Source organism: Magallana gigas, chromosome 1, assembly GCF_963853765.1.
Source record: "Magallana gigas chromosome 1, xbMagGiga1.1, whole genome shotgun sequence".
NCBI lineage: Eukaryota > Metazoa > Mollusca > Bivalvia > Ostreida > Ostreidae > Magallana > Magallana gigas.
This window is the reverse complement of record NC_088853.1, coordinates 20264127-20292011: the sequence shown is the minus strand read 5'-3', so window position 1 is coordinate 20292011 and position 27885 is coordinate 20264127. Positions and strand designations below refer to the sequence as shown.

The following is a 27885-nucleotide window of genomic DNA, read 5'->3' as shown; positions in this document are numbered from 1 at the left end:
AATTGCAGGTATACTATAGTCGATGTCTACCCTTGTTTTTTATGTACTTGTGGTAGGGTTCCCCGTGGCTAGGGGGTCAAGAGCCGATTTTCGCTTCCTGCGTGGTAACATACTTTTTACTACAGTGCATTGAATGATAAAATATAAGGTATACAAGGGACATGAAATGCCTTAGATGTTGTATATATGTTTGCTTATCCAAATTGCTAGCTTCCCAATCTACAGAGAAATAAGCAATGCATGTTGTGTCAACTGGATTAAATTTATATCCATTAATACACTTTGTATTTACCACAACTATTGCTAGTAGATTATTCAATTCTAGAAAGAGAGAGATATATGACAACTATAAGTGCACAATGTACCTATTGTACAAGTGAATTGAATCCTCATAGATTGCGTGTTGCATAACTCTGACACTTGTCGCTAGACTGACTGAGAATGCTTATGTCTAAACGATTTAAAATATTTGAACACAATACTGTATCATGTGTGCCCCCAACTGTGTAAGTGAATAGAAATTATCTCACTCATGTGTAGTAAAACCAAATTGGTGCGCACAACACTAGGATCTGCATGAAGAAACTAATTTTGAAAAGTTGCACACCCACACTTCTACTGTATGTGTATGACTATTACTTACATGTTACTCTACCTGTAATACTGGATAACACACAAATGGCTTATGCTCGTAAAAATTGTGCACACTTCTCTTAAAGGTAATATTAAAATGTTGCACACTACTCTGCGTGTGAATGAAAGTTGCACACTACCCTGCGTGTGATTCTAAAATGTGCACACTACTCTGCATGTGGACCATATACTGTCTCTAAGCTGACGGATATATGAATGACCCAATAGACAAACGCGAGTCACTGAACATGACGCCATTGTTTACCAATTAGGTCTGGACGATAGCCTACATGACGATCCTGGGATATTAAACGTTAAATGTACATAAATACTTACTGTTGTTCACTTTAAGGATTTCCGATAAGTCCTTGAAGCACTTGTTATTGCTTTAACAAACAATAAACATATGATTAGACGATAGTTCTGACGATAGATAATATTCGTTTACCACTGAACACTATAATCCGCCAAATTGACGCCAAAACTTGTCACGCGTACTGACCTGCAAATTTGATTGGTCAACAAACATTGCGCGTAACCCCTGATGCTAAAGGCACTATACATACTAATAAATCACAATAAAAGAAATCGCATAAAGCTTACATAGATGTTATTTAACATCGATACTGTAATAAATCATTAAGTATAAGAGGTAAAAAAGTCAGATATGCGTAAAAATGTAAAATTAAAAAAAAAACAATTATAATTCAAAATACAGGAAAAAGCTCAGGGCGGATTTGAACTCGTTATTTGCGGATCACTTGCCCAATACTTTGACCACTGAGCTATGACACTATACATGTACAACCAAATCCATCGTAACAAACTGTTTAACAAAACATTTAAATCACCATTTTGTGACACAGTGGCTTAGAAACGTTTGTCTAGGTGTTGTAAGGTAACTTAAGGGCTCCTAATAAATAAAAGTTTTATAACATCTTTCTCTTAAATTATATAAAACAAGAAAAACAACTTCGTTTGAAGTAACTGTGAAGTTTTTGTTAAAAAACTGTCATCTTTGGCGCAAAATTTTAAAACTCCCAAATGAAGATAAAACTCCACAATTTAGTGCACTGGCAGATTCGCACACATATTTCCAATTAATTCTCATAACATTCTGAAGTTTTAGTTGTTGGATAAATCCGAGCAACTTTTTGATAAAAAGTATTTTGTGTAAGACTGCATCAATCTTCTTCTTGATCTATTTTCAATGTCATTATCTGCAAAAAAAAAAAATGATTAAAAATTAAGTTCGTGAATGGAAATATTAATTTTTTTTTAGTGGATTCTAATCTTATATGTAACTTCTTGTAACTTTAATAATTAACATGAATCATTTAGAGAGTAACGCAAGGGTGACGGTTGTTGTGTTCTATAAAACGGTAAATTGAAATCTGAAAAAAAATCGCATTCTGATTTCTTACCTTTCGTTTCTGGAACAATAATCTAACCCAACGTAAATTTTAAAAAATATCATTTAAGGAGGCTGACTTTCGTTTTCATTGCTCATGCTTTTCGCATTCAAATAATTGTACAGTGTATTTATACCTTTTATGAATATTTGTCGATACCAGTTATAAAACTGAACACATTAAACAAAACACAGAAAAAAAAATATTTGGATTTTCTGTGGACAATTTTGTTTTTGAACGATTTTTCCTGTGTTTAGTAGGTGAGCCTTGCCATTGTGCTTTCATGATGTTATGATAAAATGGAGCTCTGTATGAGTAGGTTATGAGAAAAAGAATTTTAAAAAAAACCTGTACTCTGTACGGTTATGAAGTTTTCAACGCCTCAAAAATGCTCTTCTCAAAAGTATTTGTCTTAATTTTTTTATGATTCCATTGTACAAATCTAGATCTGCAATTCCTTTAACATATAGCAAAATTGGGGTGTTTTAATATGACCCCACTAAAAACCAGACGGTAGAATTTACAATATTATTCTCAAATTTGATATAACTCTAACAGGTGACAATAAAAACGCTTTTATCTATAGTAAAAGTTCCCATTATATGACAATGATAACTAAAGGTCTCCAACTCTGAATATCGTAGGCTGCTGTCTCCTGTGAACTGCAATTATTTTCGCTTTCAGACAAAGTGGAATAAAAAATGCTATCTATAGTCAGTTCAAGCAGATTTAATTAACAACATACACCATAGCATAACATAACATGTAAATATCATCGTATTAAAATCTCATACAATTGCATACGATCTCATTTGTCATACCAGAGAATAGCATACATCATGATTTTAACTCGGTTTTAAAAACGTTCATTTTAAAGAATACACGTTCACATTGCAAATTAGTGGTAAACTTTGGCTTCTAATCGTTTTACTACGTTTGGAACTCTTCTGCAAACGATGGCGTTTTTTTTTTCAATTCTCATGGCATATCACAGGAAGTGTAGCATAACATACTGTATCAATAAACCCTTCATTTCAATTTCTCATTGCATAGCATTTAAACCTCATAGTATTGCTTCAAAATTTCCTAGCATATCATTAAAATTGCAAAGCATAGCATAAAATTGCATGAAATGACTATGATTCTCCTGGTTATTCAACTACAACATTATATATAATAAAACAGTAGTCATCAATGAAATCAAAATTACATCCCACCAATTATGTGTTGGTCTAAGCTGAAAAAGTGCGCATCATTTGAATACGTATGATCTATGGAGTTTTTGGGAAAGCGCAAAATATCGCAAAGTACAACGTGTAAAAGCTTTCATCTGTTTAAAGAAGTATAGTTTTCCAAATATTTTGTTGATGATCACCTTGCGTAATATTTGCAATGTATTTTATTTTTCAAATTGATTTCAATTTCAGCATTTTGCACAAACCAGTATATATAAATAAATAGTGTGATACAATTTTTCGAATAGGCTAGTGATGCTTTGATTCAAATTGTAGTAAAAAGGAAATTATATTTATATTGTCTTGTATATAAATAATAATAATAGAATGGCAATACATGCATGTCCGCCGCTTTTCAGTTAAAAGCAAACATGATTGTAATTCACATACTGAAGGTATTTTACGCCATTTGGAGATAATTACATTGTGTTATTCTTACTTTATGGGATAAAGAAGATGGGTGGAATAAGAATGCGCAAATGCCCATTCGGTTAAGTAGTGAAATACAATTTTGAATTTATTTTTCCCTATTAAATCTATTTATTTTGCAAAAGCACAATTTCTAGCTATATTCAGTTTTAATATATTTAATAAACAATAAGAAAAAAAAAATTCCTGAAATTTTGGTTGTATCGAACCCATAACATAAAAACCCTAGATATATAAGGTTAGCATATGGCAGGTACTCTAACCCCTGAGCCATTTCAGACACATCAAAGTAGGCTGTTTAAATATTACGTGTGACTTTGACCACGCATTTATGGACTTGTATTATTTGTTCAAAACTTTCAATTGTTTCGATACAAAATGATATTTTTAATGTATAGTGGGTCATCTCTCCACGTTTTTGTTGATGAAAATCGGGTTGCTTTCCAATAGACCTTATTCAGACTATGAGAAGAATATGGAGCACCGACCCACTCTATAAAAGAAAATGCCTTGAAGTTCTAAAAAATGACAGTATTTGCAGGTTTTAATACGTAGACGCCTGTTTAAGTCGACATATTCTATGTATTGAACATATTTTTTGGATAAAAACCAACGATATGTTAAATATATATTGTTTTAAATAATTTTTCAATAGTATCAGATTAATTTACATTTTAATTTTTCAGTAGCTTTCCCGACTACGTATGTACATTTTACACGCCTTATCCACACATCTTCTTTAATCCGAGAAACGTGCCTGTTGTGACTGTTCAGTGTAGCAAGGTGTTTTAAAACTAAAAATACGTTTGACCCATCTTGACTCCGATTTTTCGAAAAAAAAGTTTTTACCTGCATTTGATCTCAATTCTAAAGAATCTATTCGGCTGAATATATATATATATATATATTTACATTCTACTGTGTTTTTCCATTAAATTCCGTGATGTTTAAATGCCTCTAAATGCAACACCTATTCACTGCGTATGAATTTACATGTAATTTACATAAGTAGTTCTCAAACAGTGATTTCTATGTAATCGGTTAAAAAATGTATTTCATAAATGTTGTCAAAACACCATGTTTTATAATTATTCAACAAAACAGTTGACTTTATTGTTAAAAGCAACATTTCAAAAGTTATTTTTCATGGATTATATTTTCATGCTCGTCGATCTCATCTCAATGGTCTCTGTAAAAACCAGTTTAAACCGGTATTACAAATCAGCTGTTCTTGCTGTTACTAATTTACTCCCTCCGTGGTCTCCACTTTATATCGATTTATTTCAGTAAACAATTGATTTCTTCAGTAAGGGAATGTAAATATAAGCATTAAATGATTTATTTTTGACGTCGTCGTGTCAATAACTGCCGTCAGGTGAGCAGACAAATTATCATAACGCGCTAACGCGCGTTATTCAATTTGTCTGCTCACCTGACGGCAGTTATTGACACGACGACGTCAAAAATAAATCATTCAATGCTATAATATATATATATATATATATATATATATATATATATATATATATATATACACACACACACACACACACACACACACACACACACACACACACACACACACACACACACACACACACACACACACACACACACACACACATCGTATATGTTCACACTTACCGTCTTTAGAAAGTCCTGGAGGTTTCCATTTGCGGTTGGTATTTCGTGACTGATCATGACCCGATTTATTTTCCTAATAAAAAAGAGTAGTGCAATAAGTATTTTTTCCTCCAAAGATTATATGTATACACGTATTTTCATTAAACTACTTATTAGGAATATCTCACCTCATTTTACTCAATATACAGGCAAACAAACACATTTCATAATTAAAAAAAAATAATGTAGGTATTATTCACTAGACACACCTTTGAATAATGTTGCCTAGATTAATTTTGATGTTGCTGTTTCTTTACACAATTAGTATAGTATATCTTGTTTAAAAGTTTTAAAAGATGTTCAAATTTATTCTACCTACTCTTTTGCTTAGATTTGTTATTTAGAATAGTATACATTATTGCAAACCACGTCCAATATGTACAGTCCTATTCCATCAGATCCTGATTACAAGAGACGTGAATGGCTCGTACTTTATCTAATTCTTGAGAAATACGAGTACTGGGTAGTCGGAGATTGGCCTTCAATTAAGATTCATTGGGCGTATATATTTCTGATTTCGACATTATATGTGTTAGAACAGCAATGGATTGATGAATAGGAAAGAGCTTTGCTGACTCCAAACCGTGGCTTGAGGTGATGAACAAAAAAAATGTCTTAAGATTCCCTTTCATTTATTCTACAATGATAATTCAACCCTTCCAAACTGGCCCTCATTGGTCATGCTATGAACAATCTTAATATACTTTACCTAAGGATGTGAAAACACAAGCTTTTTTTCTAACTGAAATTGTTTATGAGAAAACAGTATTCTCATACGCTTAATACTTTCTGAAACAATTTAACACCTCTCTAGATAGTGGTCCAACCGTACCAAGGGATAATGTTTTTGACCAATTGATATCTACACTACCTGAGGATAAATATTTCATATAATTTAACCTTATCCATTGTCACATTAGCTGAATTTTTTCGCATATCTTATGCAAACAATTCGGCTTGAGTTTTAATTATGACATTAAATGATACCCCTTAATTTTTTACACATCATTATAATATAATGCTTAATATGTTGAACCATATTTTTTTTTCATTTTGGTGTACAAATTTTTCCTTATCTTAATTAACCAACTTCCGAGAAGTTGCAATTGATAGTATATCGACGTAGACTATATTTATCTGTTCATTAATGTTTCAGCTGTATAACAACTATGTCGTGGTATAAAAATGTATGAATTCAAATTAAAACACGATAGGTTATGCATTATTATCCATTTGCATGCATATATTAATCCAAAGTTGTTAGATTCAAAGTAGCTGGTCAAAGCTGATGGTTAACTCGCCGTATCTTTCAACCCATTTCTTGGCACCCCGTTTTCGAAAGTTCTTTCCATTATTAAGGAGTCTCGGGGGAGAATGTTTCAAACATACGATTTCCTTTAATTTTTTTTACAGTGAAATGTCAACTTATGAGTAAACTATCTGCAAAATATAAAGTAAATTGACCGGATAGTTTATCTGTTTGTCGCGCTCAAATTTTGGTCGTATGTCCGATTCATCACCGACATTTTATATAGGATTATACAGGAAAATGAGGGTTTTCATTTTCAATTTCATGTTTAAAAAATTACAAACATACGATTTTCTTTAAATTTTCAGCGATGAAAGGTTAATGTATAAGTAAACTTTTTGCCAAATTTAAACGAAATTGACCGGATGGTTTTTAGGCTATCCGTCCTCATAGCTTGATCCTATGAACGTGTCGTGCCAGCCATTTTACATTATAGAATTGTATAAAACAAAAGGATGTTTACGAATCAAATTTAATTTTATTTGTATTAGAAGAAAAAATACATTTCCACTCACACAGAACGTAGAAGGGTCGCGTAGATGTTTTTATTTTGCAAATTATAGTTTTGATTTTAATTATTGACGCTGTTATAGAAAATGCACGACGTTAATTTTTGTCAATTGTTACGTCAGAGTCTCAACTGACGTCATCCTAAGACGTTGACTCCGACGACAATAACGTCGATTTTGAAGAAGCAGCGAAAAAATTAAAATACGTCTGACATTATTTTAACGATTCATTTCACTTAAAATAATTTTTTGATAAGTAATTTTTCTGAAATAAAAACATTACATGATAACATGTATCATTGAACATTTTACTTTAAATTTGTGTTTTACAACAGTAATGCGCAATACCCTGCGCAGAGGGCGCAAAATTTTAAACCCGCTACCGACCTTAAAATTGTATCAATTGTTCCATTTTATTTATTAACTTTTTGAATAAATGGAAGTCCGATCCAAGGTATTTTCCCGCAATGCATGATGAACTCGTCCTACACTTTTCGTTAATTAGTCAATCCGCGTTCTTGGTTACACCTCTGGAAAGTTCTATCCCAATGAGTATATAAAGGTGCATGGTCACGATTTTGGTCAAAAATTATGTTTCCGATTTTAATATTAACAATGCTTCAGAAAGGCATTTTAATAGGCAACCGAAATTTGAGTGTCATTTGTTGAGTTATAAGCGAGTTACAGAGCTTGAAATTCTTCGTTATGTAAACATAGCGTTTGTTTACATTTTGAACGTTGAAGTACACATTTTTATTTTTTAACCTAAAACGAATGTATTAAATGTTAGGAACTGTTTATCTATGCTTAAAATAAATAAAAAGATAGACAAATAAGCTGAAAAAAGGTTCTTTACTGGTATATTGAACCTATGTAAACAAAAACAGGGCACGAACCTTGTTTACATGACAAAGAATTGTGAGCCCAGTATCTTGCTTATAACTCTACGAGTGCCTCTCAAATTTTATTTGATAATTAGAAATGCATTTCTAAAGCATTGTAAATAGTAAAAACAAAAAAATAGAATTTGATCAAAATCGTGACCGTGCCCCTTGAATACTAAAATCGCCCACTGTAGAAACGAATTGACTTATTTTATTGTTTCAACATTTGTCAAATCTTAACTTTTATATATTCTCTAAATAGGCTCACAGTAAATATATTCCTTCTATACGTAATAATTCAATATAATTTCATTGCAAGTATATATTTTGATCGAGACTATCCCTGACTTGAATCCACCAAAGCGTGTCCACTACCTTACTCATAATTTTGCTTTTTCGGGCTTGTTTATCGAATATGAAAGTATATTTTTGATTATTTTCACGATAATATCTTATCAGATAAAATTCAATTATACATTACGGACATCATTTCACATGTGTTAAAATACCAAAAAGTGTAAGCAAGTACTCTGGTGCAGTCATTTTGTAGTTTATTTGCAAACTGCCTTAATTTATAAGTATAGATATATAATGCGCAGTTTTGTTAGAAATGACAGTGCACTTAGGTGCTGAAGGACAGAGCATAAGACGGAGAAATCGCATACTTTTCACATGACTTTCAAGGACAATTCCAGCTTTTATGACACTTTTTTGTCACTACACGTCCTTTAACCATAGGTAATTTGTTTGTAAAACATGAACCAAATCAAATGAAAATAATAGATAACATAATTTTGTTACCTTATATTAGTTTCCGACATAACAAACTGGTTTGATAGCACTATACACCATTTTTTCTAAAATTGTCTCTCTCTCTCTCAATTATAGATCAGATGGTGGAAATGAGAGTAAAATATGCATCCGATTAAAGATGTGTATAGACGGACAAAAAGCCCTATCACTTAAATGCGGCCACTGAACGGATTTTTAATTAATATCTCCAAATTATGAAAACATTTTAAAGGTAAAATTTAACTCTTCGAAATTTACCCTTTGTATGTAGTTGGAGCTTTGCAGAACTGGTGGTTTTCCTAAAAGCATTGTAATATTCATATGCTGAGGCCGAACATCGGTCAGTGTGTAATCAGCAGATGTAGGTAATGATTGAAATCGTTTCAGATTGTTAGTGTAGGTTAAATTAAAAAATGAAATATCAGGCTTTGCTTCAAGTTTTGCTGATAATTGTTTACTCATTTGATGAAGTTGGATGATTCGTTTTTCTAAGCTCTCTGTGGTTGTATCCATTTCCCTTAGTCCGTCGTTTTTGGCAATTAGTAAACTTGTAACTGTCTGTCTGCCAACCTGGTTTACCATTTCAACAACATTGTGTAAATGCGCATCAATTTTCATCTGAATTCTGTTGGCTTTTTTAGTAAATGCTTTTCGTTTTTCTTTTTCTTTAGCGAGCAACCCATTGTGCCTTGGCAGAAGAATTTTGTCTATTTCCTCTTTTTCTTGCTTAAAGTGATCGGTTAATTCTTTGTAGACTGTGGACAAGGATTTCACAGAATGTCCATTATGGGATTCTATGATGCATTCTGTACATATTGGTTCTCTACAACGGTTGCAGTAACATTCTAACTTCTTCTTTGTATGGCGAGTACAATTGAGTTGATCTACCATGTCCTCGTTCTTTGATGTCAAGGAAACAATTTCGTGATTTCGAGTTATTTTTTTCTTTCCATGCTCGCATTTACACGGTTCACAAAGGTGACCTGCACACATCTTACAGAAGTATTGTGCAGGATTTTCTTCACAACTGTCGCACTCTAGATAATGTTGAGCAAATGACGATGTCCTTGCCATTTTTTTTATATAACCTACATAAAGAAAATATTAACATTAAATTTAATTTTGATATTTTTTTCATAACATAACGTGTTATTCTGTAAAAACGTAAAATATATTTTTAATTTTTAAATCTGTTTTTATTGTCATCAAAATTATCGAAAAAAAAATGCAAATAATTTTCCTCAAATCAATATTAGATTCTGAATACTGAAATTGTCAAAACAAATTATAATGGCAGAATAGATGAGGCGTGGTAAATTATATCATAATTTCACTATGTAAGACAAGAATATATTAACGGTATTATTATATTCAATATTTACATTGAAAAGGTTTTTGTTTGATTCAATTCCAAATTATTATACACGGAATGCTTGGAAACCGTATCACGTAACCTCCTTAAAATTATTTAATAACGGCAGCAGTAGTTATCAAACAGAAAATTAGTAACAAATCTTTGACTTTCTAATGTATATCTGAATAATAAAAGGTATCAAAACTGCTTAAAGACGCTTTAACATGAAATTTATACGTTCATGACCTCTATTTAAAATATTCACATTGAAAATATAGTTTTTTAAATTTCATCTCAAAACATTATACATGGAATGTCCGGAAACCGTGTCATATTTCACAATGTATTTAATAACGGCAGCAAAAGTCATAAAAACAGTATTGAGGTCATGATGGGTTATTAAAAAGACACTCTGGTATCGTTTACTAGATGTTGACTCCATGCATTATCATTAAGGTCAAATTGAAACCCTATCGATGGCTTATTTTTATATGCTTAAATATTTTAATCAGCATTGCATTAATGTATCTGCCTAAAATCATAAGTAGCACAACAAGTCATGGGAAAAGTATAATTCTTTATACTTCTTTTACACGCTTGATAACTCTTTACCCTTTCTACCCATCTCTCTTTCAAGAAGTATATTTCCGGAAATAATGCAGACGACAACAACAAGTCACATGATGTTTTGATGTCACATGACGTGTTTTGCTAAATATAACAACCAGTATCCCACAGCTATTTTTAAACAACATTTATTTATAGTCAAAGCAGAGACGTTTCATCGCGTAAGTAAACACGCAGCCATTTTGTACGAATACTAATTGCATCATACTGTAATATATTTCGTATTTTATTGATTGTTGTTTTTACAAACATTTCTCTACAATGTGCTGTTCATGCATTTAGATGTCCATGCAACCTGAATGCCTAGATAGGAAGGCAACCGACCGTAACTTTCTCAACCGGTATAAATACCCCAGTGGCAGTAAAGGAGCGATCAAAACTAATATGGTTTTATGAATTCATGCCAGCTTTAACGTATGGTGTTGTTCGTATTTAGAGAACTGGACAGTTGTAGCCATGGTTAAACTATATTTACTTAACTTACTTTTCAGCGGAAATTAATTTTACTGCATTAAAACGAATCAACTCCGATTATTCGTATTGTAACAATTTTGATTTTCCTGAAGATATATTTGCTTTAATTCAACCCTCACTTCATATCTATAACATACCGTTTAGTCTGTATTACCGTTTAAGTCCTCTAAGTTTTATATTTTTCACATGATCCTTTTATATCCCATGCTTATTTCGATTTCACCGCCATGTTGTCATTCTACCCGTACGCATTATATTACCTGCAATTTTATTGGTCGAGACCGATCCTCTCAGCTTATAGGATTATAGATTTAAAGAGTTTTATTTGTTCGCTAGGTGTATATATATGGCCACTCGGCAGATTTAAGTTCACTCTATTAGGGTCAAGAACGTAGGTTCGTTTCCTTTATCCTTCACAAGAACTTCATGTTCGTTTCCTATTTTATAGGGGATTCTTTAACAATGTATTTATTTGATAATGTAGCCTTAGTAGAGTCATTTGATTGATTCAGGGTCGAATAAGATATCCTTTACATATAGCTAATCTGGTCCAATGCTGTCTGTTGTATAGTTCAGTACGTGTTACTATTGTTATACTTGGTAATTCCCGTGCTCATTATTGACCACCCACTAGTGCAATAAACACATATTTTCATTCCTCCCTCATAACTTATTTCTATTGTCAAATTTTTGCAAAATAATTTATTTTCATATTTCTAGTAATTTATTTAGAGAATATTCACACTCCTCATGTTATATTTGTGGAAAATATACTTGTTATTTGTTATCAATTTTTAAAGTCACATTTACATTTGTTATAATAAATTATTGAAACTGTTCAAATCTTTTAATTTATATAACGAGGTGTTGAACATAATCTTGAAATCAATACAGAACTTGGGAAAACCTTTAAACAGTAGAATTTTGGGCATTATTATTTTTTTTATATAAGAATTTTTGAAAACTTAATCAGTTGGTAAATTTGAACTTAGGAGAATATAGAAAACTCCTGATTTTCTGTTTCCGGTTACAATATGAAGAAAAACAATTTATTGTTGTTTACCGTGCATTTGTCATTGCCAGAGTCTATTCAAAAATGTGAAAAAGCTGTGTTAAACTTAAACTGAATAGAAACGAACGATATAAGAAGTAAAAGTTTTTAATTTCTGTAAAGGTGAACGCTGTCGAGGAATATAAATTTCATTTAAAATTAGTTTTCAGTAAAAATCACCGCCCATAAATCGTTTGCGTACAGCATGTAAATAATGTAATGTATGATCTTTATACTTATTTTGTGTACATTACCTCGATTTTGACATCTTACTCCTTTGCTTAATTCCTTTGCTCCGTTCAGTATGGTGCTATGACAACACATACACCGAAACAAGTCTTGCATACATTTTTTCACAAAGCGTCGACAGTATATTACCAAGAATTTAATCCATATTTGAAAACATCCGATTGTGTTCATAGATTTACTGGATAAGCTGAGTTATGATCAACCTTGTTAAAAATCATGTCCACGTACTGGTATATAGACCTGTACTCTGAAAAATTAAAACACTTCACCGCAGGAGGTAATTGTTACAAACGACATGCAGCAACATTTAACATTCACCAAAAAACAGTCATGGGGACAGAACATGTTTTACATATTAAATTCAAGTTTATATTTAAAGCTGAACACTGCTCGTAAATAGGCACAGTCACACAGGTACCTGGTTTTTAAACCCTTAGAGCGTTTTTATCTGGAAACTTTAGTCTTGACTCTAGTGATAACAGGACGTAAACAATTCATGCGCACGCAACTCTCCAGGTAAACACGTTTTGCAGCGGAGTCTGTACTCGCAATATGGATGTTATTTTGCTGCAATACTTTTTGGACGAAAATGACAATGACATGGCAGTATACCTAGCGAGAAATTTAACAATTTTTGCCTTGCTGAATCACAAACGATTTATTCCGAGGATAAACAATTATGCCGAAAATATCGTGCCATTGTTTGATGCAGCATTATTTAGATCTCATTTTCGGGTAACACCAGCTGTGTATGACATTATACTTCGTGAAGTGCAAGGCTTTATCGTATCAAAGCATGGCGGAGGAACAGAGCAGATTGAGCCAAGTAAACAGTTACTTATTTTTCTTGCATATATGGCAAGTCAAGAATCTTTGAGGGAAATAAGTGTGCAGTTTGGAGTTGGGATCAAGACGGTCCACGACGTAGTCAAATCCATGTCCTACGCAATAAACACTCTCTTAATACGAGTAAGTATAAATGAACTGAAATGATGGTCCAAGACCATGGATACCGGTAACCTACAGCGGATATCGGTATGCTGTAAATCAAAACTTTAATGGTATCGATAAATTCATGATATTTTTAATTTTTTTAAAAATATCATCGTTAAGTTTTAATTCTTACCAATTAACTGTTTACAGAAATGTTTCATTTCATTTCGTTTTGCACACTGTTTTGCAGTTGACCCCCAAATGGATTAGGTATACTGTTTTGATATTGCTGCATTTTCTCTCAAAAATTTTATATTTTTTTTTATTAGATAATTGACTGGCCTAGTATTCAAACGCAGCAAGCCATATCCCGTGACTTTCAATTACAAAGTGGAATTCCTGGCATAATTGGAGCCCTGGATGGAACCCATATCCGACTTTATTCAGCACCAAAAGGGGACCGAGATTACTTTAACAGAAAACAGTTTCCTTCCATTCAGTTGCAGGTATTGTATATTTCCTGAATATTTAATTTAATGTTTGTTTTTATGATTAATTCTTGTGAATAAATGCAATACATGTAAATAATAAACTGATTTTTCTTATTGTCACTTATTTTCAGGTAGTATGTGACAGTGACATGGTCATTCGTCATGCATACACTGGCTGGCCAGGCTGCACTCATGATGCAAGGGTTTTGCGCAACTCGTCACTATTTGAGGATGGGGAGCAGGGAAATGCTATTGGTCAACGCAACTTTATCATCGCAGACAGTGCATACCCCTTAAGAAATTGGCTAATCACTCCATTTAGGAACACAGGACACCTTACTCCAAGGCAGCACAGGTTTAACAGGAGACTTTCGAGTGCCCGGCAAATAGTTGAACGATGCTACGGTCATCTTAAGGGGAGGTTTCGGAGGTTGAGGGAAATTACTGTCAGGAAACCACCTCATATAATTGCAATTATTATTTCCGGGTGCATATTACACAATTTGTGTGTTCTTAGTCATGATGATGTTGAGGACTTTATAGATGAAGATCATGATGTAAATGCTAATTTTTATCCCAACATATACCTGGATGGAGGGTGTGGAGCAGCCAGGAGAAATGAAATAATGAACGCATTACTGTGAATTTGAGAAATATTAAATAGAAAAACAACTAAGCAATGTGTTTATGTTTTAATATTCATAACAAATCAACATAAAAATTCAATACACTGCTTGTGTATAAATAACATAACAATTGTAAAAAAAAAAGTGTAAACAACAAAATTAAAAAAAATATCACAAAGTTTTAATTAATATGTATCAGTATATACCTATTTTCTGATATTAAAAAAAAAAAAAGTCTGACAATCATATGACGTGACTGATACAAGATCACAATTGTTACTTTTTGTCCAATGATCTTTCGAACAAATCGAGCATTCTGTCCATTCTTTGAAGTTTGTCTCTGTGCTGTGTTTCCATTTGATCCATTAGTTTTGAATTTTGGGCATCCAACTTTTCCATCAGATCAGTTTTTAAATTGGGCCTAATCTTCTTTTTTGGCAATTCAGCTTTTGTTTCCAATGTTTCTTCCCTATCTCCCTTTTCCAATTTTCTTTTCAAACACTCATTGGTTTTTGGTAACTCCTTCAGTCGACCTGTGTCAAAAGACACACTTAGTTTTGTTGATGCCTTATTCCCATATGCCCCATCAAATGCATCTTTATGTTTCCAGTCCATACGATCTGCCCCTGTTTTTGAGTTGTGGTCATTTATTTCTTTATACTTTTTCTTCAAACTTTTCCACTTGTTAATTATCTGCTGCTTTGTCAATTTCAGCCCCTCACCATTCAATTCCTTTGTAATAGCTTGCCACAAGGAGTCATGCGACTTGTTACCACAGAAATCTTCCTCTTTGGATAATCGACAGTCTATAAGACGTTTTTCTTCTGCGACCGTCCAAATATGAATAGACTGAAATATATATACATTAATCTAAATGTAGCTTGTCAAGTTTTTCAACGAGGAGATTGTGAAATTCCTCCAAAGACACACACATATCATTTGACACTTGAATACTCTCTTTTGACATTATTTTTTCTTCTTTCTCCCAAGGAGAATAAAGTTCAGAAAAACATTTTGTGCTCTCAGGTGACGAGTCAAAAAAAAATTTATCTAAATTTTTCTCAGGGTAACATTTGTTTCTGTGATGTTTTTCTAAATTTGGCCAGAAATAATTGTCTACCTGTTCTGATGTTGATGATGAGGCACTGGTAGACTCTGGTGTGGAGGAGAAACTTGACCTTGAAGAGCTGCAAGGTGATTCATTTTCAACCGGAGTTTCATTACTGGTACATGGCATTTCATTCGATTTCAAGAAAAAGGGGCTGGCCCCTTAAATTAGGGGATCAAAGGGCTCTTAAATAATTTATCAAAAGCCTTGTAATGGGAGCCATCTTGTGAAAGGTTATTAAAGCTAGATTAGGTATAATACGTTTATATATCCTAAAAATATAATGATTTGCTCTTGCGTTACCCAATTAGGGTTTTTAGATGTAAACAAGTTTAATCTTTTCAATCTTAATTGGAATAAACGCAAGTATTTTAAAAAGCAAAGTAATAGAACTTATAAAAAGCGATACATTAAAGCATTAGTACTTCACTCCTTTTTCCATATCATGTTTTGTTGTCGAAAATCAAAGACGATGATGTCATATTTTCTTCTAAAAATCGGACGGAAGACCTCCTCGTTGCTTGCAACGAGATCGTGTCTAGTCTTCTTATTCTTCTTCTTCTTCATCCAAATTTGTCCAGGCCGTAACTTAAATACCCTTTGACATTAAGACTTTAAACTTGGAACATAGGTAGATGGTATTAAGAAGGAGTGCACGCCACCAAAACTTTTGACCTTGACCTATTTTGTTCTTCAAGGTCAAGCTTTTCATAAAAAATATTGTCCGGACCATAACACAAGACTCCTTTAACTTACAGACTTTTAACTTGTATCATAGATAGATGGTATATAAACTAGTTGAACCTTACCAAAATTTTTGACCTTGACCTAGAATTATTATTTCAAGGTCATATTAGAAAAAACTTCATTGTTCAACTTCTGAATATACTTTGACAGAAGGACTTCAAACTTTAAACAAAGAACAATAATAATACACTTAGGTGTACTATTAAATGATATTTCACCTTGACCTTCTTTTACTCAAGGTCAAATAAAGAAAAAAAAATTGTCTGGATCATAACTTTCATACCATTTGACATTAAGATTCAAACTTGGAACATAGGTAGATGGTAATGAGAAGAAGTGCACTTCACCAAAAGTTTTGATTTTGACCTATTTTGCTATTCAAGGTCAAGCTTTTCATAAAAAATATTGTCCGGACCATGAAACAAGACTCCTTTAATATACAGACTTTTAACTTGTATCATAGATAGATGGTATATAACCTAGTTGAACCTTACCAAAAATTTTGACCTCGACCTAAAATTTTTATTTCAAGGTCAAATTAGAAAAAACTTCATTGTTCAACTTCTGAATATACTTTGACAGAAGCACTTCAAACTTTAAACAAAGAACAATAATAATACACTTAGGTGTACTATTGATTTATATATGACCTTGACCATGTTTTACTCAAGGTCAAATTAATTTTGTCTGGGTCTGGGTAACATATGGCTGACATCATTCTTTTTCAATTGTTAAATTTGCCCCATATAACAATCCTTGGGGAGAAGAGGAGACATGTGTTTTTTTTTTGCAAAAAAACAATACCCACTAGTTCTTTTTAGATGTTATATTGAAGAAAATTTGGATGGAACATGTACTTGAATTGTCTATATATTTCTCTTCCACATGTTATATGCACTTTTCTCGAAAAACTGTTATAATCAGTACTATATGTGTAGACATATCAGCAGGTTGATATTTCATAAATGTTGATATTAAAAAAAAAATTGTTGTAAACATTTATATATTTAAGTAAAATGTGTTCGATTTTCTTTATTCAAAAGGAGGAAATTCGGGTTGAAGATCCTATGTATTAGCACAGAGACTACTGGGTATAGAACTTGACTTATACATGTATGACTGTGCGAAACTTAACTGAAAAAAACTCCAACAAAGGTTGACATTCAAGGGATGTTTAAAACGTTAATGTTTTGCAAAGGAGTGGTCAACGTTCGAGCTGTGTAAAGAAGGGAGTAAGTTCGTTTTTTTAAAAATTCTACCTCTAAAATGGTCAATTTTATTTTTCTTTAACTATATGGCCTTTATCTCAATGACATACTAATCGACGAAACTGGTACTTAGAAATGAAGATTTCAATATGAAATGATCATTTTTAAAACGAGAAACTATTGAGATTTTGCGTAATATAATGGACTTTCTGTGTAAAGACAGAGGAAATTCGGGTAAAAGACCCCCCCCCCCTCCCCCCCCCCCGCCTTCTTTAATTGTCAATTTTATTTTATATATGGTGTAGCACTTGAGTCATACAACTGAGCAAAACTTCAGTTAAAAAAGAAATTTCCAATATAGGTTGACATTTTAAGAGATGTTGAAATCATTGATGATTTGCAAAGGAGTGGTCAATTTTCTATGTAAAGAAAGAGGACATTCGGGTTAAAATGTCTCTGTTCTAAAATGGTCAATTATATTTTCCTTTTGCGATAGCTTTTGTGATGTTTTCAAGATTTATTGAAACGAAACATTCTTCCTCGTGAAGAGGGTAAAAAACTACAACAAAACAAAATGACACATTACACTGACTTTCCAAACACACAGTATAGTAATGGACACTGACAGGAATAGTTTCAACTGAGCAGACCGATAATTTTGCAACAGAATGTTTAATCATGTAATTTTAGCTTTATCTTATGTATAAAACAGTTGAAAGTACTTATTTACTTAATTTACAATCAAATTCTGAATAAAATGATAATTACTTACTCCTTTGGGGGGCTTTAAACACAAGACATAACAAATAGCACATGTACTTCTGCTTGGGCGGAAATATAAACAAAACACATAATATCAAAACCCGGAACGGGTAAATTTCCGGATTGGGAACACCACAGCTTTTTTCTTATATTATGTTACGGAACTATAACAAAGAAAAGAAATTCTCATTATAGGATGATAACAATAAAAGAGGCTCAAAACATTGAGAATTTGCGAAATTTAATGGATTTTCTGTATAAGTATTAAGGAAATTCGGGTTAAAAATTACCATTCATTATAAGGTTAATTTTCTTTTTGATCTGGTATTACACTAGGCTCATATGACTGGGCAAACGTGAAACTGAGAAAAGAAATTTCCAATATAGGTTGACATTTTAAGAGATGTTGAAATCATTGATTTGCAAAGGAGTGGTCATGCAATTTTCTATGTAAAGAAAGAGGAAATTCAGGTTAAAATTTCTCTGTTCTCAAATGGTAAATTATATTTTCCTTTTGCGATAGCTTTTTTCTTACATTATGCTACGGAACTATAACAAAGAAAAGAAATTCTCATTATAGGATGATAACAATAAAAGAGGCTCTAAACATTGAGAATTTTCGAATTTTAATGGATTTTCTGTATAAAGATTAAGGAAATTCAAGTTAAAAATTACCATTCATTATAAGATTAATTTTCTTTTTTATCTGGTATAACACTAGGCTCATTTGACTGGGCAAACGTGAAACTGAGAAAAGAAATTTCCAATATAGGTTGACATTTTAAGAGATGTTGAAATCATTGATTTGCAAAGGAGTGGTCATGCAATTTTCTATGTAAAGAAAGGGGATATTCGGGTTAAAATTTCTCTGTTCTCAAACGGTCAATTATATTTTTTATTTTGCTATAGCTTTTTTCTCATATAATGCTACGGAACTATAAAACATTTCTTATAGGACGATAATAATAAAAGATGTTTAATACATTAATATTTTGCAAAATTGAGTTAAATTTTTTTGTAAAGTCTGAGGAAATTCGGATTTGATTATTTTGAAAACTTGTAATGTATTTCCTTTTTTCTTTACTGTTTTGAAATATTTTGACCGTACAATTTTAGATCCCTAGTAAGTTTGAACATTTTCTGTCTTAGGATTTTTCTGGTGTATCAAAGTGTAAGAAAAGTTCTTATAATGGTTAATGAACGTAAATTATTGTCTATTTTAAGATGTTGACTTTGAGTGACCTTGACACCGATATAAGGCGGTCGATTTTTATAATTTTGTTTTAATTTTGAAAGAGAGTGTTTTAAAATGCATGTATATGAATTTTCATAAAATTCTTATTACTTGAAGTATGAAAAGACTCCTTCCTTAAGAAGAAGATTTTTTAAAACACCCACCCAATTTTCGCAATTATCTCCCTTTTAAAAAGGGTTGTGTCCTTTATTTTGATAATTTATAACCCCCCCCCCCTTCCCATAAGGATGCTTTGAACCAAGTTTGGTTAAATTTGTCTCAGTGGTTCTAGAGAAAAAAGTCAACATGTGAAAAGTTTACAGACGAACGGACAGACAGACAGACGGATGGACGACGGACAACAGGTGATCAGAAAAGCTCACTTTAACCTTTAGTTCAGGTGAGCTAAAAAACAAAAAGCTATAGAAAAGAGGCTTCTGAGCTCTTTTGGCCCCTTATTTGAGGAGACATTCCCTTTTTCCTGGTAGGTCTTTTGATATTTAACACATTTTGTTTAAAAGTTCGTTACCGTTCTTGAACTTCATGTTTCTGAGAAAGAATGTTTTAGGGGCTGACCCTTCCTGATCAGTGCCAGTTAACGACAATTTTGATAGATGAATATTGTTTAGAACGTTATTCTTAGTATCTTTTTCTGAATATTGCTTTAAACCATATGATGTATGCGATCAAATTCTAAGACATCTGGCCCCTTAAAACCCCTAAAGACGTAAGGCTTTAGAAAACCTTTTTTTAAGCCTTCATTCACATTCAGGACACACTTCAACGAGCATTTCATCCCTTATAAGTCAAAAATTACTTGAACAGCCTAAATTGACTCGGCCTGACCTTTAAAGTGCTCTCTCTCTCTCACTCATGTATACAGGATGACTTTACAGCTGAAGCAGTTACATGTCCAGAGATATAAAACGATGTAATGTTGATTTCAAAGCATGTAGTTTTAAAAATCGTAGGTTGTAATTCACTTAAATCTTTAAAGTTACTTTATAATATGAAACCATTTATAAATGATGATGCTTAAGCTTCTTCATCTGAACTGTCTTAGTGTAGAAAAACAAACCCGAGTATTATCAGATATTCATTATTTCAAAGATAATCAGTAATAATTGTACTCATGTTATTTTCATTTTCTTTAAGCATTTTTTTTTTTAAAATCAGCTTGCCTGACACTTTTCAAATTAAGCTGCAAATAACAAAATTTGTGGGAAGCTATACAAATTTACATGTACATGCACATATGCATAGTCTTTCATGTCAACAATAATTGTTTTTAATTGTTTTACGTTGCACTGATTTTAGATTTAAGGTTTAACTCGTCGTCGATATTGTTAACATATCTGCCAATCCGCTGATAACAATGATTTCTTATTTTTACCAACCTTGCAAGTGAACATTTTTTTTATTATTAAACTAAATTCCTAATCTTTGACCGGTTTATTTTGTCTACTAAGAACATTCAAAGGAACACTTAACGTAGCTCGCGGGTTTGCTGACGTCATAATAGGAATCGACGTAAAGAGTTGACCGTCATAGTAAACTCATAATTCTTTTATAAAATGACAAATGAGATATCTAGAAGCATAAAAGAAAATATTTTAAAAAGTTTATATGCGGTTTATGACTGTTTATACAAAGATTTATAATATCAAGTGCTGAAAATTTAAAGATGTCACATACATTGTCACATTTTGTTCTATAAAGATAAAGAATGAGTGTGCGTTAGAACTCTTCCATTTAAAGTCATGTTTTAAAATAGAATGTATACATGCATTAACTTCACTTTTTTTTTTTTACAATTATAACTTCCGTAATATGTACTACCGATTAAATTCTTAAATTTCTTTTGGTTTGAGATACCTGTTTTATTCGATTACTTACTTATAATGTCAGTAGTTGCCTGGCATTTTTTTTTTGCATTGATTGACTCAGAGTTTCATAAAAACAAAAATAGCAATTTTCTGTATCTTTACAGCCTTACATTAATTGCATTTGATAACATTCACAATAATGTCTAATAAGCATTTACATGTTCTTGTCAATAAATGCATTTCAATTTTGGTGTTCTAAGAAGTAAGGAAATGATGACGTCAGGCTAACGTCGTAATGAAAATATAAGGTTTTGAGAAATCTTTTAAATCTTTAAAGTTTTTTTGCCAAAAATTGGCCGAGAACACATACTGATATTTTTTTATGAATTGATTCATAATTATCTCCTCTGTTTTTGTGTTGAGTATGATTAATTTCGTCTGAATCGTTTAAAAGTTTGGAGCATAGTTTTGTAATGCGTTTCTCGGTTAAAATGTGCATTTTACTATATATTTCATTGAAATGGCGTTGCTTAATTTTATTAATGACACTGTATTTGAAACACGATAACATTATTACTGCGCAGACGAATCTTAAATAAATTTTAGAAATAAAACTATAAAACCTATGGATCACGTGGACAAATTTTCAAGGTAGGTTTTCTCACAAGCAGGTAAACCCGCGAGCTACCTTTACTGCATATGCTTAATATTTTTGCCAATATGTTTTCTTTTCTTTTTTTGTCTTTGTTTTTTTTTTTCAATTGGTGAATAATCAAAATTAGTATTACATTTACCGGTGCCTTAATGTTTGTAGAGGCCGTTTTATTTTTTTTAAATTTCATCTTAGTTTGCTTCATTGGCGGTAATTAAAATCAAAATAAGACAATAAATTAATAACAGTTTGACTCTGTTTATTATACATTGTTCAGGCAATATCAAAATGAGCGTATATCTTTACTAAAAAGATAGGCGAGAATAACATAGGGTTTAAATAATCTGCAGCATTTATAATTGATTTGTAATTTTTCAACCCGTGATCCCTAGACAATAAGGGGCCCCAGAAGAGTTTAAATATTTTATACAAGGATTTATATATTTAAAAAATAACATCTTTTCGAGAATTTCGATGCTACATATTATTGTACAACATGTAAAAGTCAACTATGCAAGCACCCTACATGTAGCTGATCAAGTGAAAATAATAAATTATGACTTTTGGATTCCAAAGAGATATTAAAGGTATATCTAACAGGAAAATAGTTAAGACTTTGGTTTAAGCAATGACTCCCATCCCCTCTAAACTTAAAATGGTCCGTCCCAGGAGAGATGTAAAAATCAGTATGGGATTGTGTGAATACAAACATTAATAACTGTTCTCTTTTTAGAACAGCAATACTACAGTTTGCAATATTATCATGAATTAAAGTATCCTGATTATTAATTGTTGATATAACAACCACTGAAACAACAATGGTTTGATTGTTTGAATAAGATTTTATAAAGCAGTAATGATGAGAGTCAGCTGATTTCAGTAGAGTTATGGTCTCTCTTTACGAATGGTATTCTTCTCATGCTCTTCCTTTCGTAACTGTTCTTGTTCTATAAAAGTAAATCAACAACCAAGATCACTAAGATTCATGTTGCTCACCTCGTTTTCTGATTAATTAAAACTGTTCAAAAATACACACGAATTTCAAAATATTCGTAAAGTTTTATCAGAATCTGCCCAAGCGCCGCATAAAAGCAATCCATACGTGTATGGATAGGAGGTTATACAAATATTTTGGAAGGAAAACGGCAGTCCTTGCAATCCGCAGGCTAAATGTAATTTAGGTTTCGGTGGATCACGAAACTATCTACACATACCCAATCACATACATAATAAATAATAATTTATTAACAATGTGTACGTGGAAAATGAATAATTAAACTATGATTCAAAAGATAAATGACTAGAACAAACTGTTTAAAACTTTATCTATAAGTTTAACAGGTACACTTCAATTCAGCACTGATCGAATGCTATTTTTTTTGGAATTCGTCGGTTCTATAACTCGCCAAGCCGTGCAGACAAATTGTGAACTGCGCTATTATAATTTGTCTGCCTAGGCTGATTATAAATCCAACGATATCCAAAGAAAACCATTTAATACTTTAGCTTTATTAATAGTTATTTTCGTTTGTGAGTATAAACAATTGTATCGTTGCTTTAAAGTCTTTACATTAGCCCTTTTTTCATAAAATGAGTAATATATATAGCAGCCAAACACATACGTTTTTGGATCAACTGATACTCTTTTGTAATCCTGTCAAGTTGTGCCCGTGCCCGTTCTATCAAAGTAAATCAACAATCAAGATCACTAAGATTTCTGTTGCTCACCTGGTTTTCTGTTTTAAACTTTATCTATAAATTTAACAGGTACACTTCAATTCAGCACAGATCAAATGCTATTTTTTTTTTTCAAATCGTCGATCCTATTACTCACCAGGCCGTGCAGACAAATTGTGAACTGCACTATGATAATTTGCTTAGGCTGGTTATAAATCCAACGATATCCAAACAAAATCATTTAATCCTTTAGTTTTACTAATAATTGTTTTTCTTTTATTTGTTTGTATAAAAATTCTATTGATGCTTTAAAGCCTTTACACTAGCCCTTTTTTATAAAATGAGTAATATATGTAATAGCCAAAATATACAATTTATTGCGCTCTGTGGTAAACCGTATAAAGAAACTTTGCCTGGAACAAACCGTTTTAAGATAAGAAAGTTATAACGATTATTTAAGATCAATTCTATGTAAGAATCATAGATTTATAAAAGGGTCTGGCCACGCATAGTCACAAATTTTCCTTATATTTCATACATAGACACACCTTGGCGTAAAACGCAAAAATCCACTTAAAGTTGGTTGCTAGGGGTAACCGTTGCCATAGTAATCGAGGCTAAAGATGGAAAAATAGCAAAACATTGAAGCCATATTAGAAGGTTTTGCCCACTAATGTAAACTACCACAGACATAAAACAGCCTTTGTCCTATTTTCAATTATTTAATTATATCCTAAAATTGATGGAGAAACCAATACTTTTAAAGTGTTATCATGGAAACCGTTACAAATGTTTGAAATCAGTTTTTTGCGGTTTTTTAATTAGCCGAAATAAAAAACCGTCAAATTTTTACATCCATATCAATGTCCATGCTATATATATTTTATTATGAAAATTGACATCCGTTGCTATGACAACAAGGCCAAAAAATAGGAAAAACTAAGAAAATGATGATGATATTGATATGCTTTAATTCCCAGTTTTAATTTTTTTTTTTTTAAATTATTTTAGTTGGAACTTGTAAAATTATATCTAAATTTTCATTATATACCACAAAAAGCTTTGTTATGTAACAGAGAAGTTCCTGTTGTTGCTATGGAAAATTAAGTTGCGTAAAAAATCACACAGAAATTCTTACTTTTTGAAAAGTCCATAGCAACGGCAGTTATTTTTAGAAAATTTCAGATTTCATTATAAGGAAATAATATTCATTCAAAGATGCCTAAACATATTAAAATTTTCCTTATTTTTAAGCTTGTGACCATAGCAACGGTTTTCAATTTTCATATTTAAATTCTTAATTGCACAATCATAATGGTGTTTACCACAAAATCCAAGATTTGCACTTTTTATTCAAATTAAATGAAGAAAACAGATTTTTAAATTTCTGTTAGGTGACCATGGAAACGATCTAAAAATATGCGTTACTCCATGAATTGTTTTCTTTCTTTTGAAAAATGACAACTATTTTTAATAATATATTACACCCTGGAAACCCCAAGTTCTGCACATAACTCACAATACAGCATTGTGCCATAAATGAGTCAATTTTTTTAATGGCTGCCATTGTTTTTAAATAAAGTCAACTTACCTGAATTCGCTGACAGCCCTCCAAATGAACTCTAATCACTCTAATATTTTGTAATGTCGCCTTTCTGAATCAGTACTTCTCTATATCTTCTTGGTAGACTTGTGTACAATTTTTTAATGTAAAATAATGGAATTTCATTCCAAGCCATAGTTAACTGTGTTTTTAGGTCATTTACATTTCGGATCAGGTAAAGTCTATTTTTTATTTTGTTTTACATTAATAGCCAAACATTTTCGATTGGACTCAGGTCAGGAGATTGGGGAAGCCAGCTTATCTGTGGTATTCTGTTCTAATGTTTCCAATTTTCAGATTCATTGGACCGATGATATGGGGCATTGTCATCTTGAAAGTACCATGTATTGTTGCCAGATGTTTGACAAATACCTGCCAAATATTGTCATCAAGTGTTTGAATATATTTCTGAGAGTTCATATTTCCATTTATGAATGCTAAACTTCCTACCCCATAGTATGTTATACATCCCCACACCATTATTTTGGTAGTAGCAGACGACATTGGTGCAAAATGGCCCAAACACTCGGGTCTCCATTTTTCCGACGACTTTCTCCAGACTTTAATTTTTCCGTCAGCTGGTTTAATAACAACCATCATTTCATCCGCAAACATCACCTTCTTCCACTGGTTATTAACAGTCCAATGCAACTTTCCTCGGCACCAAGCTATGCGTTTCTTTTTGTTTACGTTCCTTCCTAGAAGATCTCCTTGTATATCCCAAAGAGTGGAGTTTTCTGTGCGACGAGAAACTTTAATAGGTGTACTGTTATTAAAATCAGCAGTAATATCTTTCAAAGTTGTCCTACGAGCATTTGTTTTACTAGCCTGGAAAGTGTCCGTTCTCCTCTGACAGTTACGAATCTAGGTCTTCCCTTTCGCGGCCTGTTTTCTACATTTCCACGTTCCCTCCAACGCTTTAAAAACTTAGAAATTGTAGACTTGTTTATGTTTAAACTTTCAGATATTTCTGACGCCCTGGGTCCACTTTCTATAAGTTGTATGATCACTTTTTTAGTGTCTCATGTATGGCACTATGCTGTATGTTCTCAAATAAGCATTAAATGCCATTTTTACATCTTTGCCCTCGGTTACCATGGCAACGCGACCACATAGCAACAAACAATGGTGTTAGGCTTTTTTACTCACCAAAGTCTATCAAATTGTCAAGTATGAAGAAAATTCGTGACTATGCGTGGCCACCGAATTTTGATTCTTACATAAAATTGGTCTTAAAACATATCATATTGGTTAGGTAAATGTTTCATTAATTCTAAAAATAATACAGTAAAACACGGTTATAGCGAACACACTTATAATGAATTGACGCTTACAGCGAAGTGAATTTCATTCCCCGAGTCTCTATTTTATGTTGTAAACTTGACGGATATAACGAATTACGCTTATAACGAAGTTAAATTGGCCGTCCCTGGGACTTCGTTATAAGCGTGTTTTACTGTATATCTATTAAGACGCTTGATGACGTTTACTTGTGCTCATACGCCGTAATCAGTTATGACGTGCGATATTTAACATTGGATGTCATAGATTTCCAATGCAAACAAAAGGAAAAATATACATTGAATGTAAATAATGTAGCATGCAAACAAATTCTATTTCTAATCAAAATAAAATTGAATCAAACAATTTAATATAATTTTCTGGACTTGGTTTAACCGTTGCCTTTATTAATTTTTTTGGTAAACATCCAGGGAAACAAAATCACAAACTTTCCATGATTCACATGTTATTGTAACCTTTTGTTTTGTTAAAAATATAAAAATAATACCTTTAGCTAATAATTTCCTTTTAGTGACCTTGTCATTCGCTCCGACTGGTTTACGATTGATTTCTTCATCTGTCTGCAAAATGAAAAACAAATATTTCATCTTTATCACTTTTCAATAAAATGGCACTTTTTAAAGCTTTGTCAGTACAACATGATAAGAATATAGATAATACTTAGAACGAAAGAAATAAGTACTAACTAAAAATACAATATCTATCTATCTATCTATCTATCTTTTTATCTATCTATCTGATATTTCGTCTGATTCTTTCCTAATCTTGTATATTAAAGCTGATATGGATTCATAAATACGTATTATTTCCCTATTTCCTCCGACTACCGTCAAATTAGTTGTCGATTTCTATTGATCCGATCATCGCTAAACACCCTCAATATAACGCCGAAAGCACTATTCATGCTTCTCCGCATTCGGGTATTTTATTCACTAGAAAACATTACATCGGACGGAAAATTTGGAAAAAAAACGCATTATGAACCAAATTAATACAAGTAATAGCTTTAAAAAAAACATGCCTTTCTAAACAAATTTATTCAGTAGAAGCATGCATGTACCAACTAGGCTGTGTT

General features: G+C 32.1%; 5 protein-coding genes across 10 annotated transcripts in view; 1 reads left to right on the top strand and 4 right to left on the bottom strand.

The window, feature by feature from the left end:
• LOC105344873 (transcription intermediary factor 1-beta) overlaps positions 1-27885 on the bottom strand; it is a 117779-nt gene that overhangs the window by 15887 nt on the left and 74007 nt on the right. The gene's annotated exons all lie outside the window — the stretch shown is intronic.
• LOC136276288 (E3 ubiquitin-protein ligase Trim36-like) lies at positions 1226-13024 on the bottom strand. The gene is made up of 4 exons (XM_066087909.1): positions 12647-13024; positions 9145-9974; positions 5354-5426; positions 1226-1853 (listed from the first exon to the last, which is right to left on the bottom strand). Exons 1-4 carry the CDS (start codon positions 12810-12812, stop codon positions 1759-1761), a joined length of 1164 nt encoding a protein of 387 aa, XP_065943981.1. The 5' UTR covers positions 12813-13024; the 3' UTR covers positions 1226-1758.
• Positions 13081-14727, top strand: LOC117681383 (putative nuclease HARBI1). The gene is made up of 3 exons (XM_034445584.2): positions 13081-13610; positions 13904-14080; positions 14197-14727. The coding sequence occupies exons 1-3, from the start codon at positions 13194-13196 to the stop codon at positions 14707-14709; spliced, it is 1107 nt and encodes a 368-aa protein (XP_034301475.2). The 5' UTR covers positions 13081-13193; the 3' UTR covers positions 14710-14727.
• LOC117681384 (uncharacterized) lies at positions 14873-15928 on the bottom strand. Its single transcript, XM_066077754.1, has 2 exons — positions 15812-15928; positions 14873-15540 (listed from the first exon to the last, which is right to left on the bottom strand). The coding sequence occupies exons 1-2, from the start codon at positions 15926-15928 to the stop codon at positions 14968-14970; spliced, it is 690 nt and encodes a 229-aa protein (XP_065933826.1). The 3' UTR covers positions 14873-14967.
• The window catches only part of LOC105344698 (E3 ubiquitin-protein ligase TRIM45-like), a 28316-nt gene continuing 22897 nt past the window's right edge, over positions 22467-27885 (bottom strand). The window contains exons 3-5 of the mRNA XM_066087905.1: positions 27298-27370; positions 23851-23907; positions 22467-23175 (exon numbers count right to left, since the gene is read on the bottom strand). Of these exons, the coding sequence (XP_065943977.1) occupies positions 23114-23175; positions 23851-23907; positions 27298-27370 (192 nt within the window). The 3' untranslated portion in view covers positions 22467-23113. The remainder of the gene's footprint in view (positions 23176-23850; positions 23908-27297; positions 27371-27885) is intronic.

Bases quoted from the DNA above. Each gene is read 5' to 3' on its own strand.
- LOC136276288 (XM_066087909.1), bottom strand. From the start codon at position 12,812: ATGAACACAATCGGATGTTTTCAAATATGGATTAAATTCTTGGTAATA. The intron at 9,975-12,646 runs GTAATGTACACA...TTCTTTATGTAG, and splicing joins AGTAAGATGTCAAAATCGAG to GTTATATAAAAAAAATGGCA. The intron at 5,427-9,144 runs GTAAATTTCGAA...CTTTTTTATTAG, and splicing joins GCTCCAACTACATACAAAGG to GAAAATAAATCGGGTCATGA.
- LOC117681383 (XM_034445584.2), top strand. From the start codon at position 13,194: ATGGATGTTATTTTGCTGCAATACTTTTTGGACGAAAATGACAATGAC. The intron at 13,611-13,903 runs GTAAGTATAAAT...TTTTTTTATTAG, and splicing joins TAAACACTCTCTTAATACGA to ATAATTGACTGGCCTAGTAT. The intron at 14,081-14,196 runs GTATTGTATATT...ACTTATTTTCAG, and splicing joins TTCCTTCCATTCAGTTGCAG to GTAGTATGTGACAGTGACAT.
- LOC117681384 (XM_066077754.1), bottom strand. From the start codon at position 15,928: ATGCCATGTACCAGTAATGAAACTCCGGTTGAAAATGAATCACCTTGC. The intron at 15,541-15,811 runs GTAGACAATTAT...TATATATTTCAG, and splicing joins CATCATCAACATCAGAACAG to TCTATTCATATTTGGACGGT.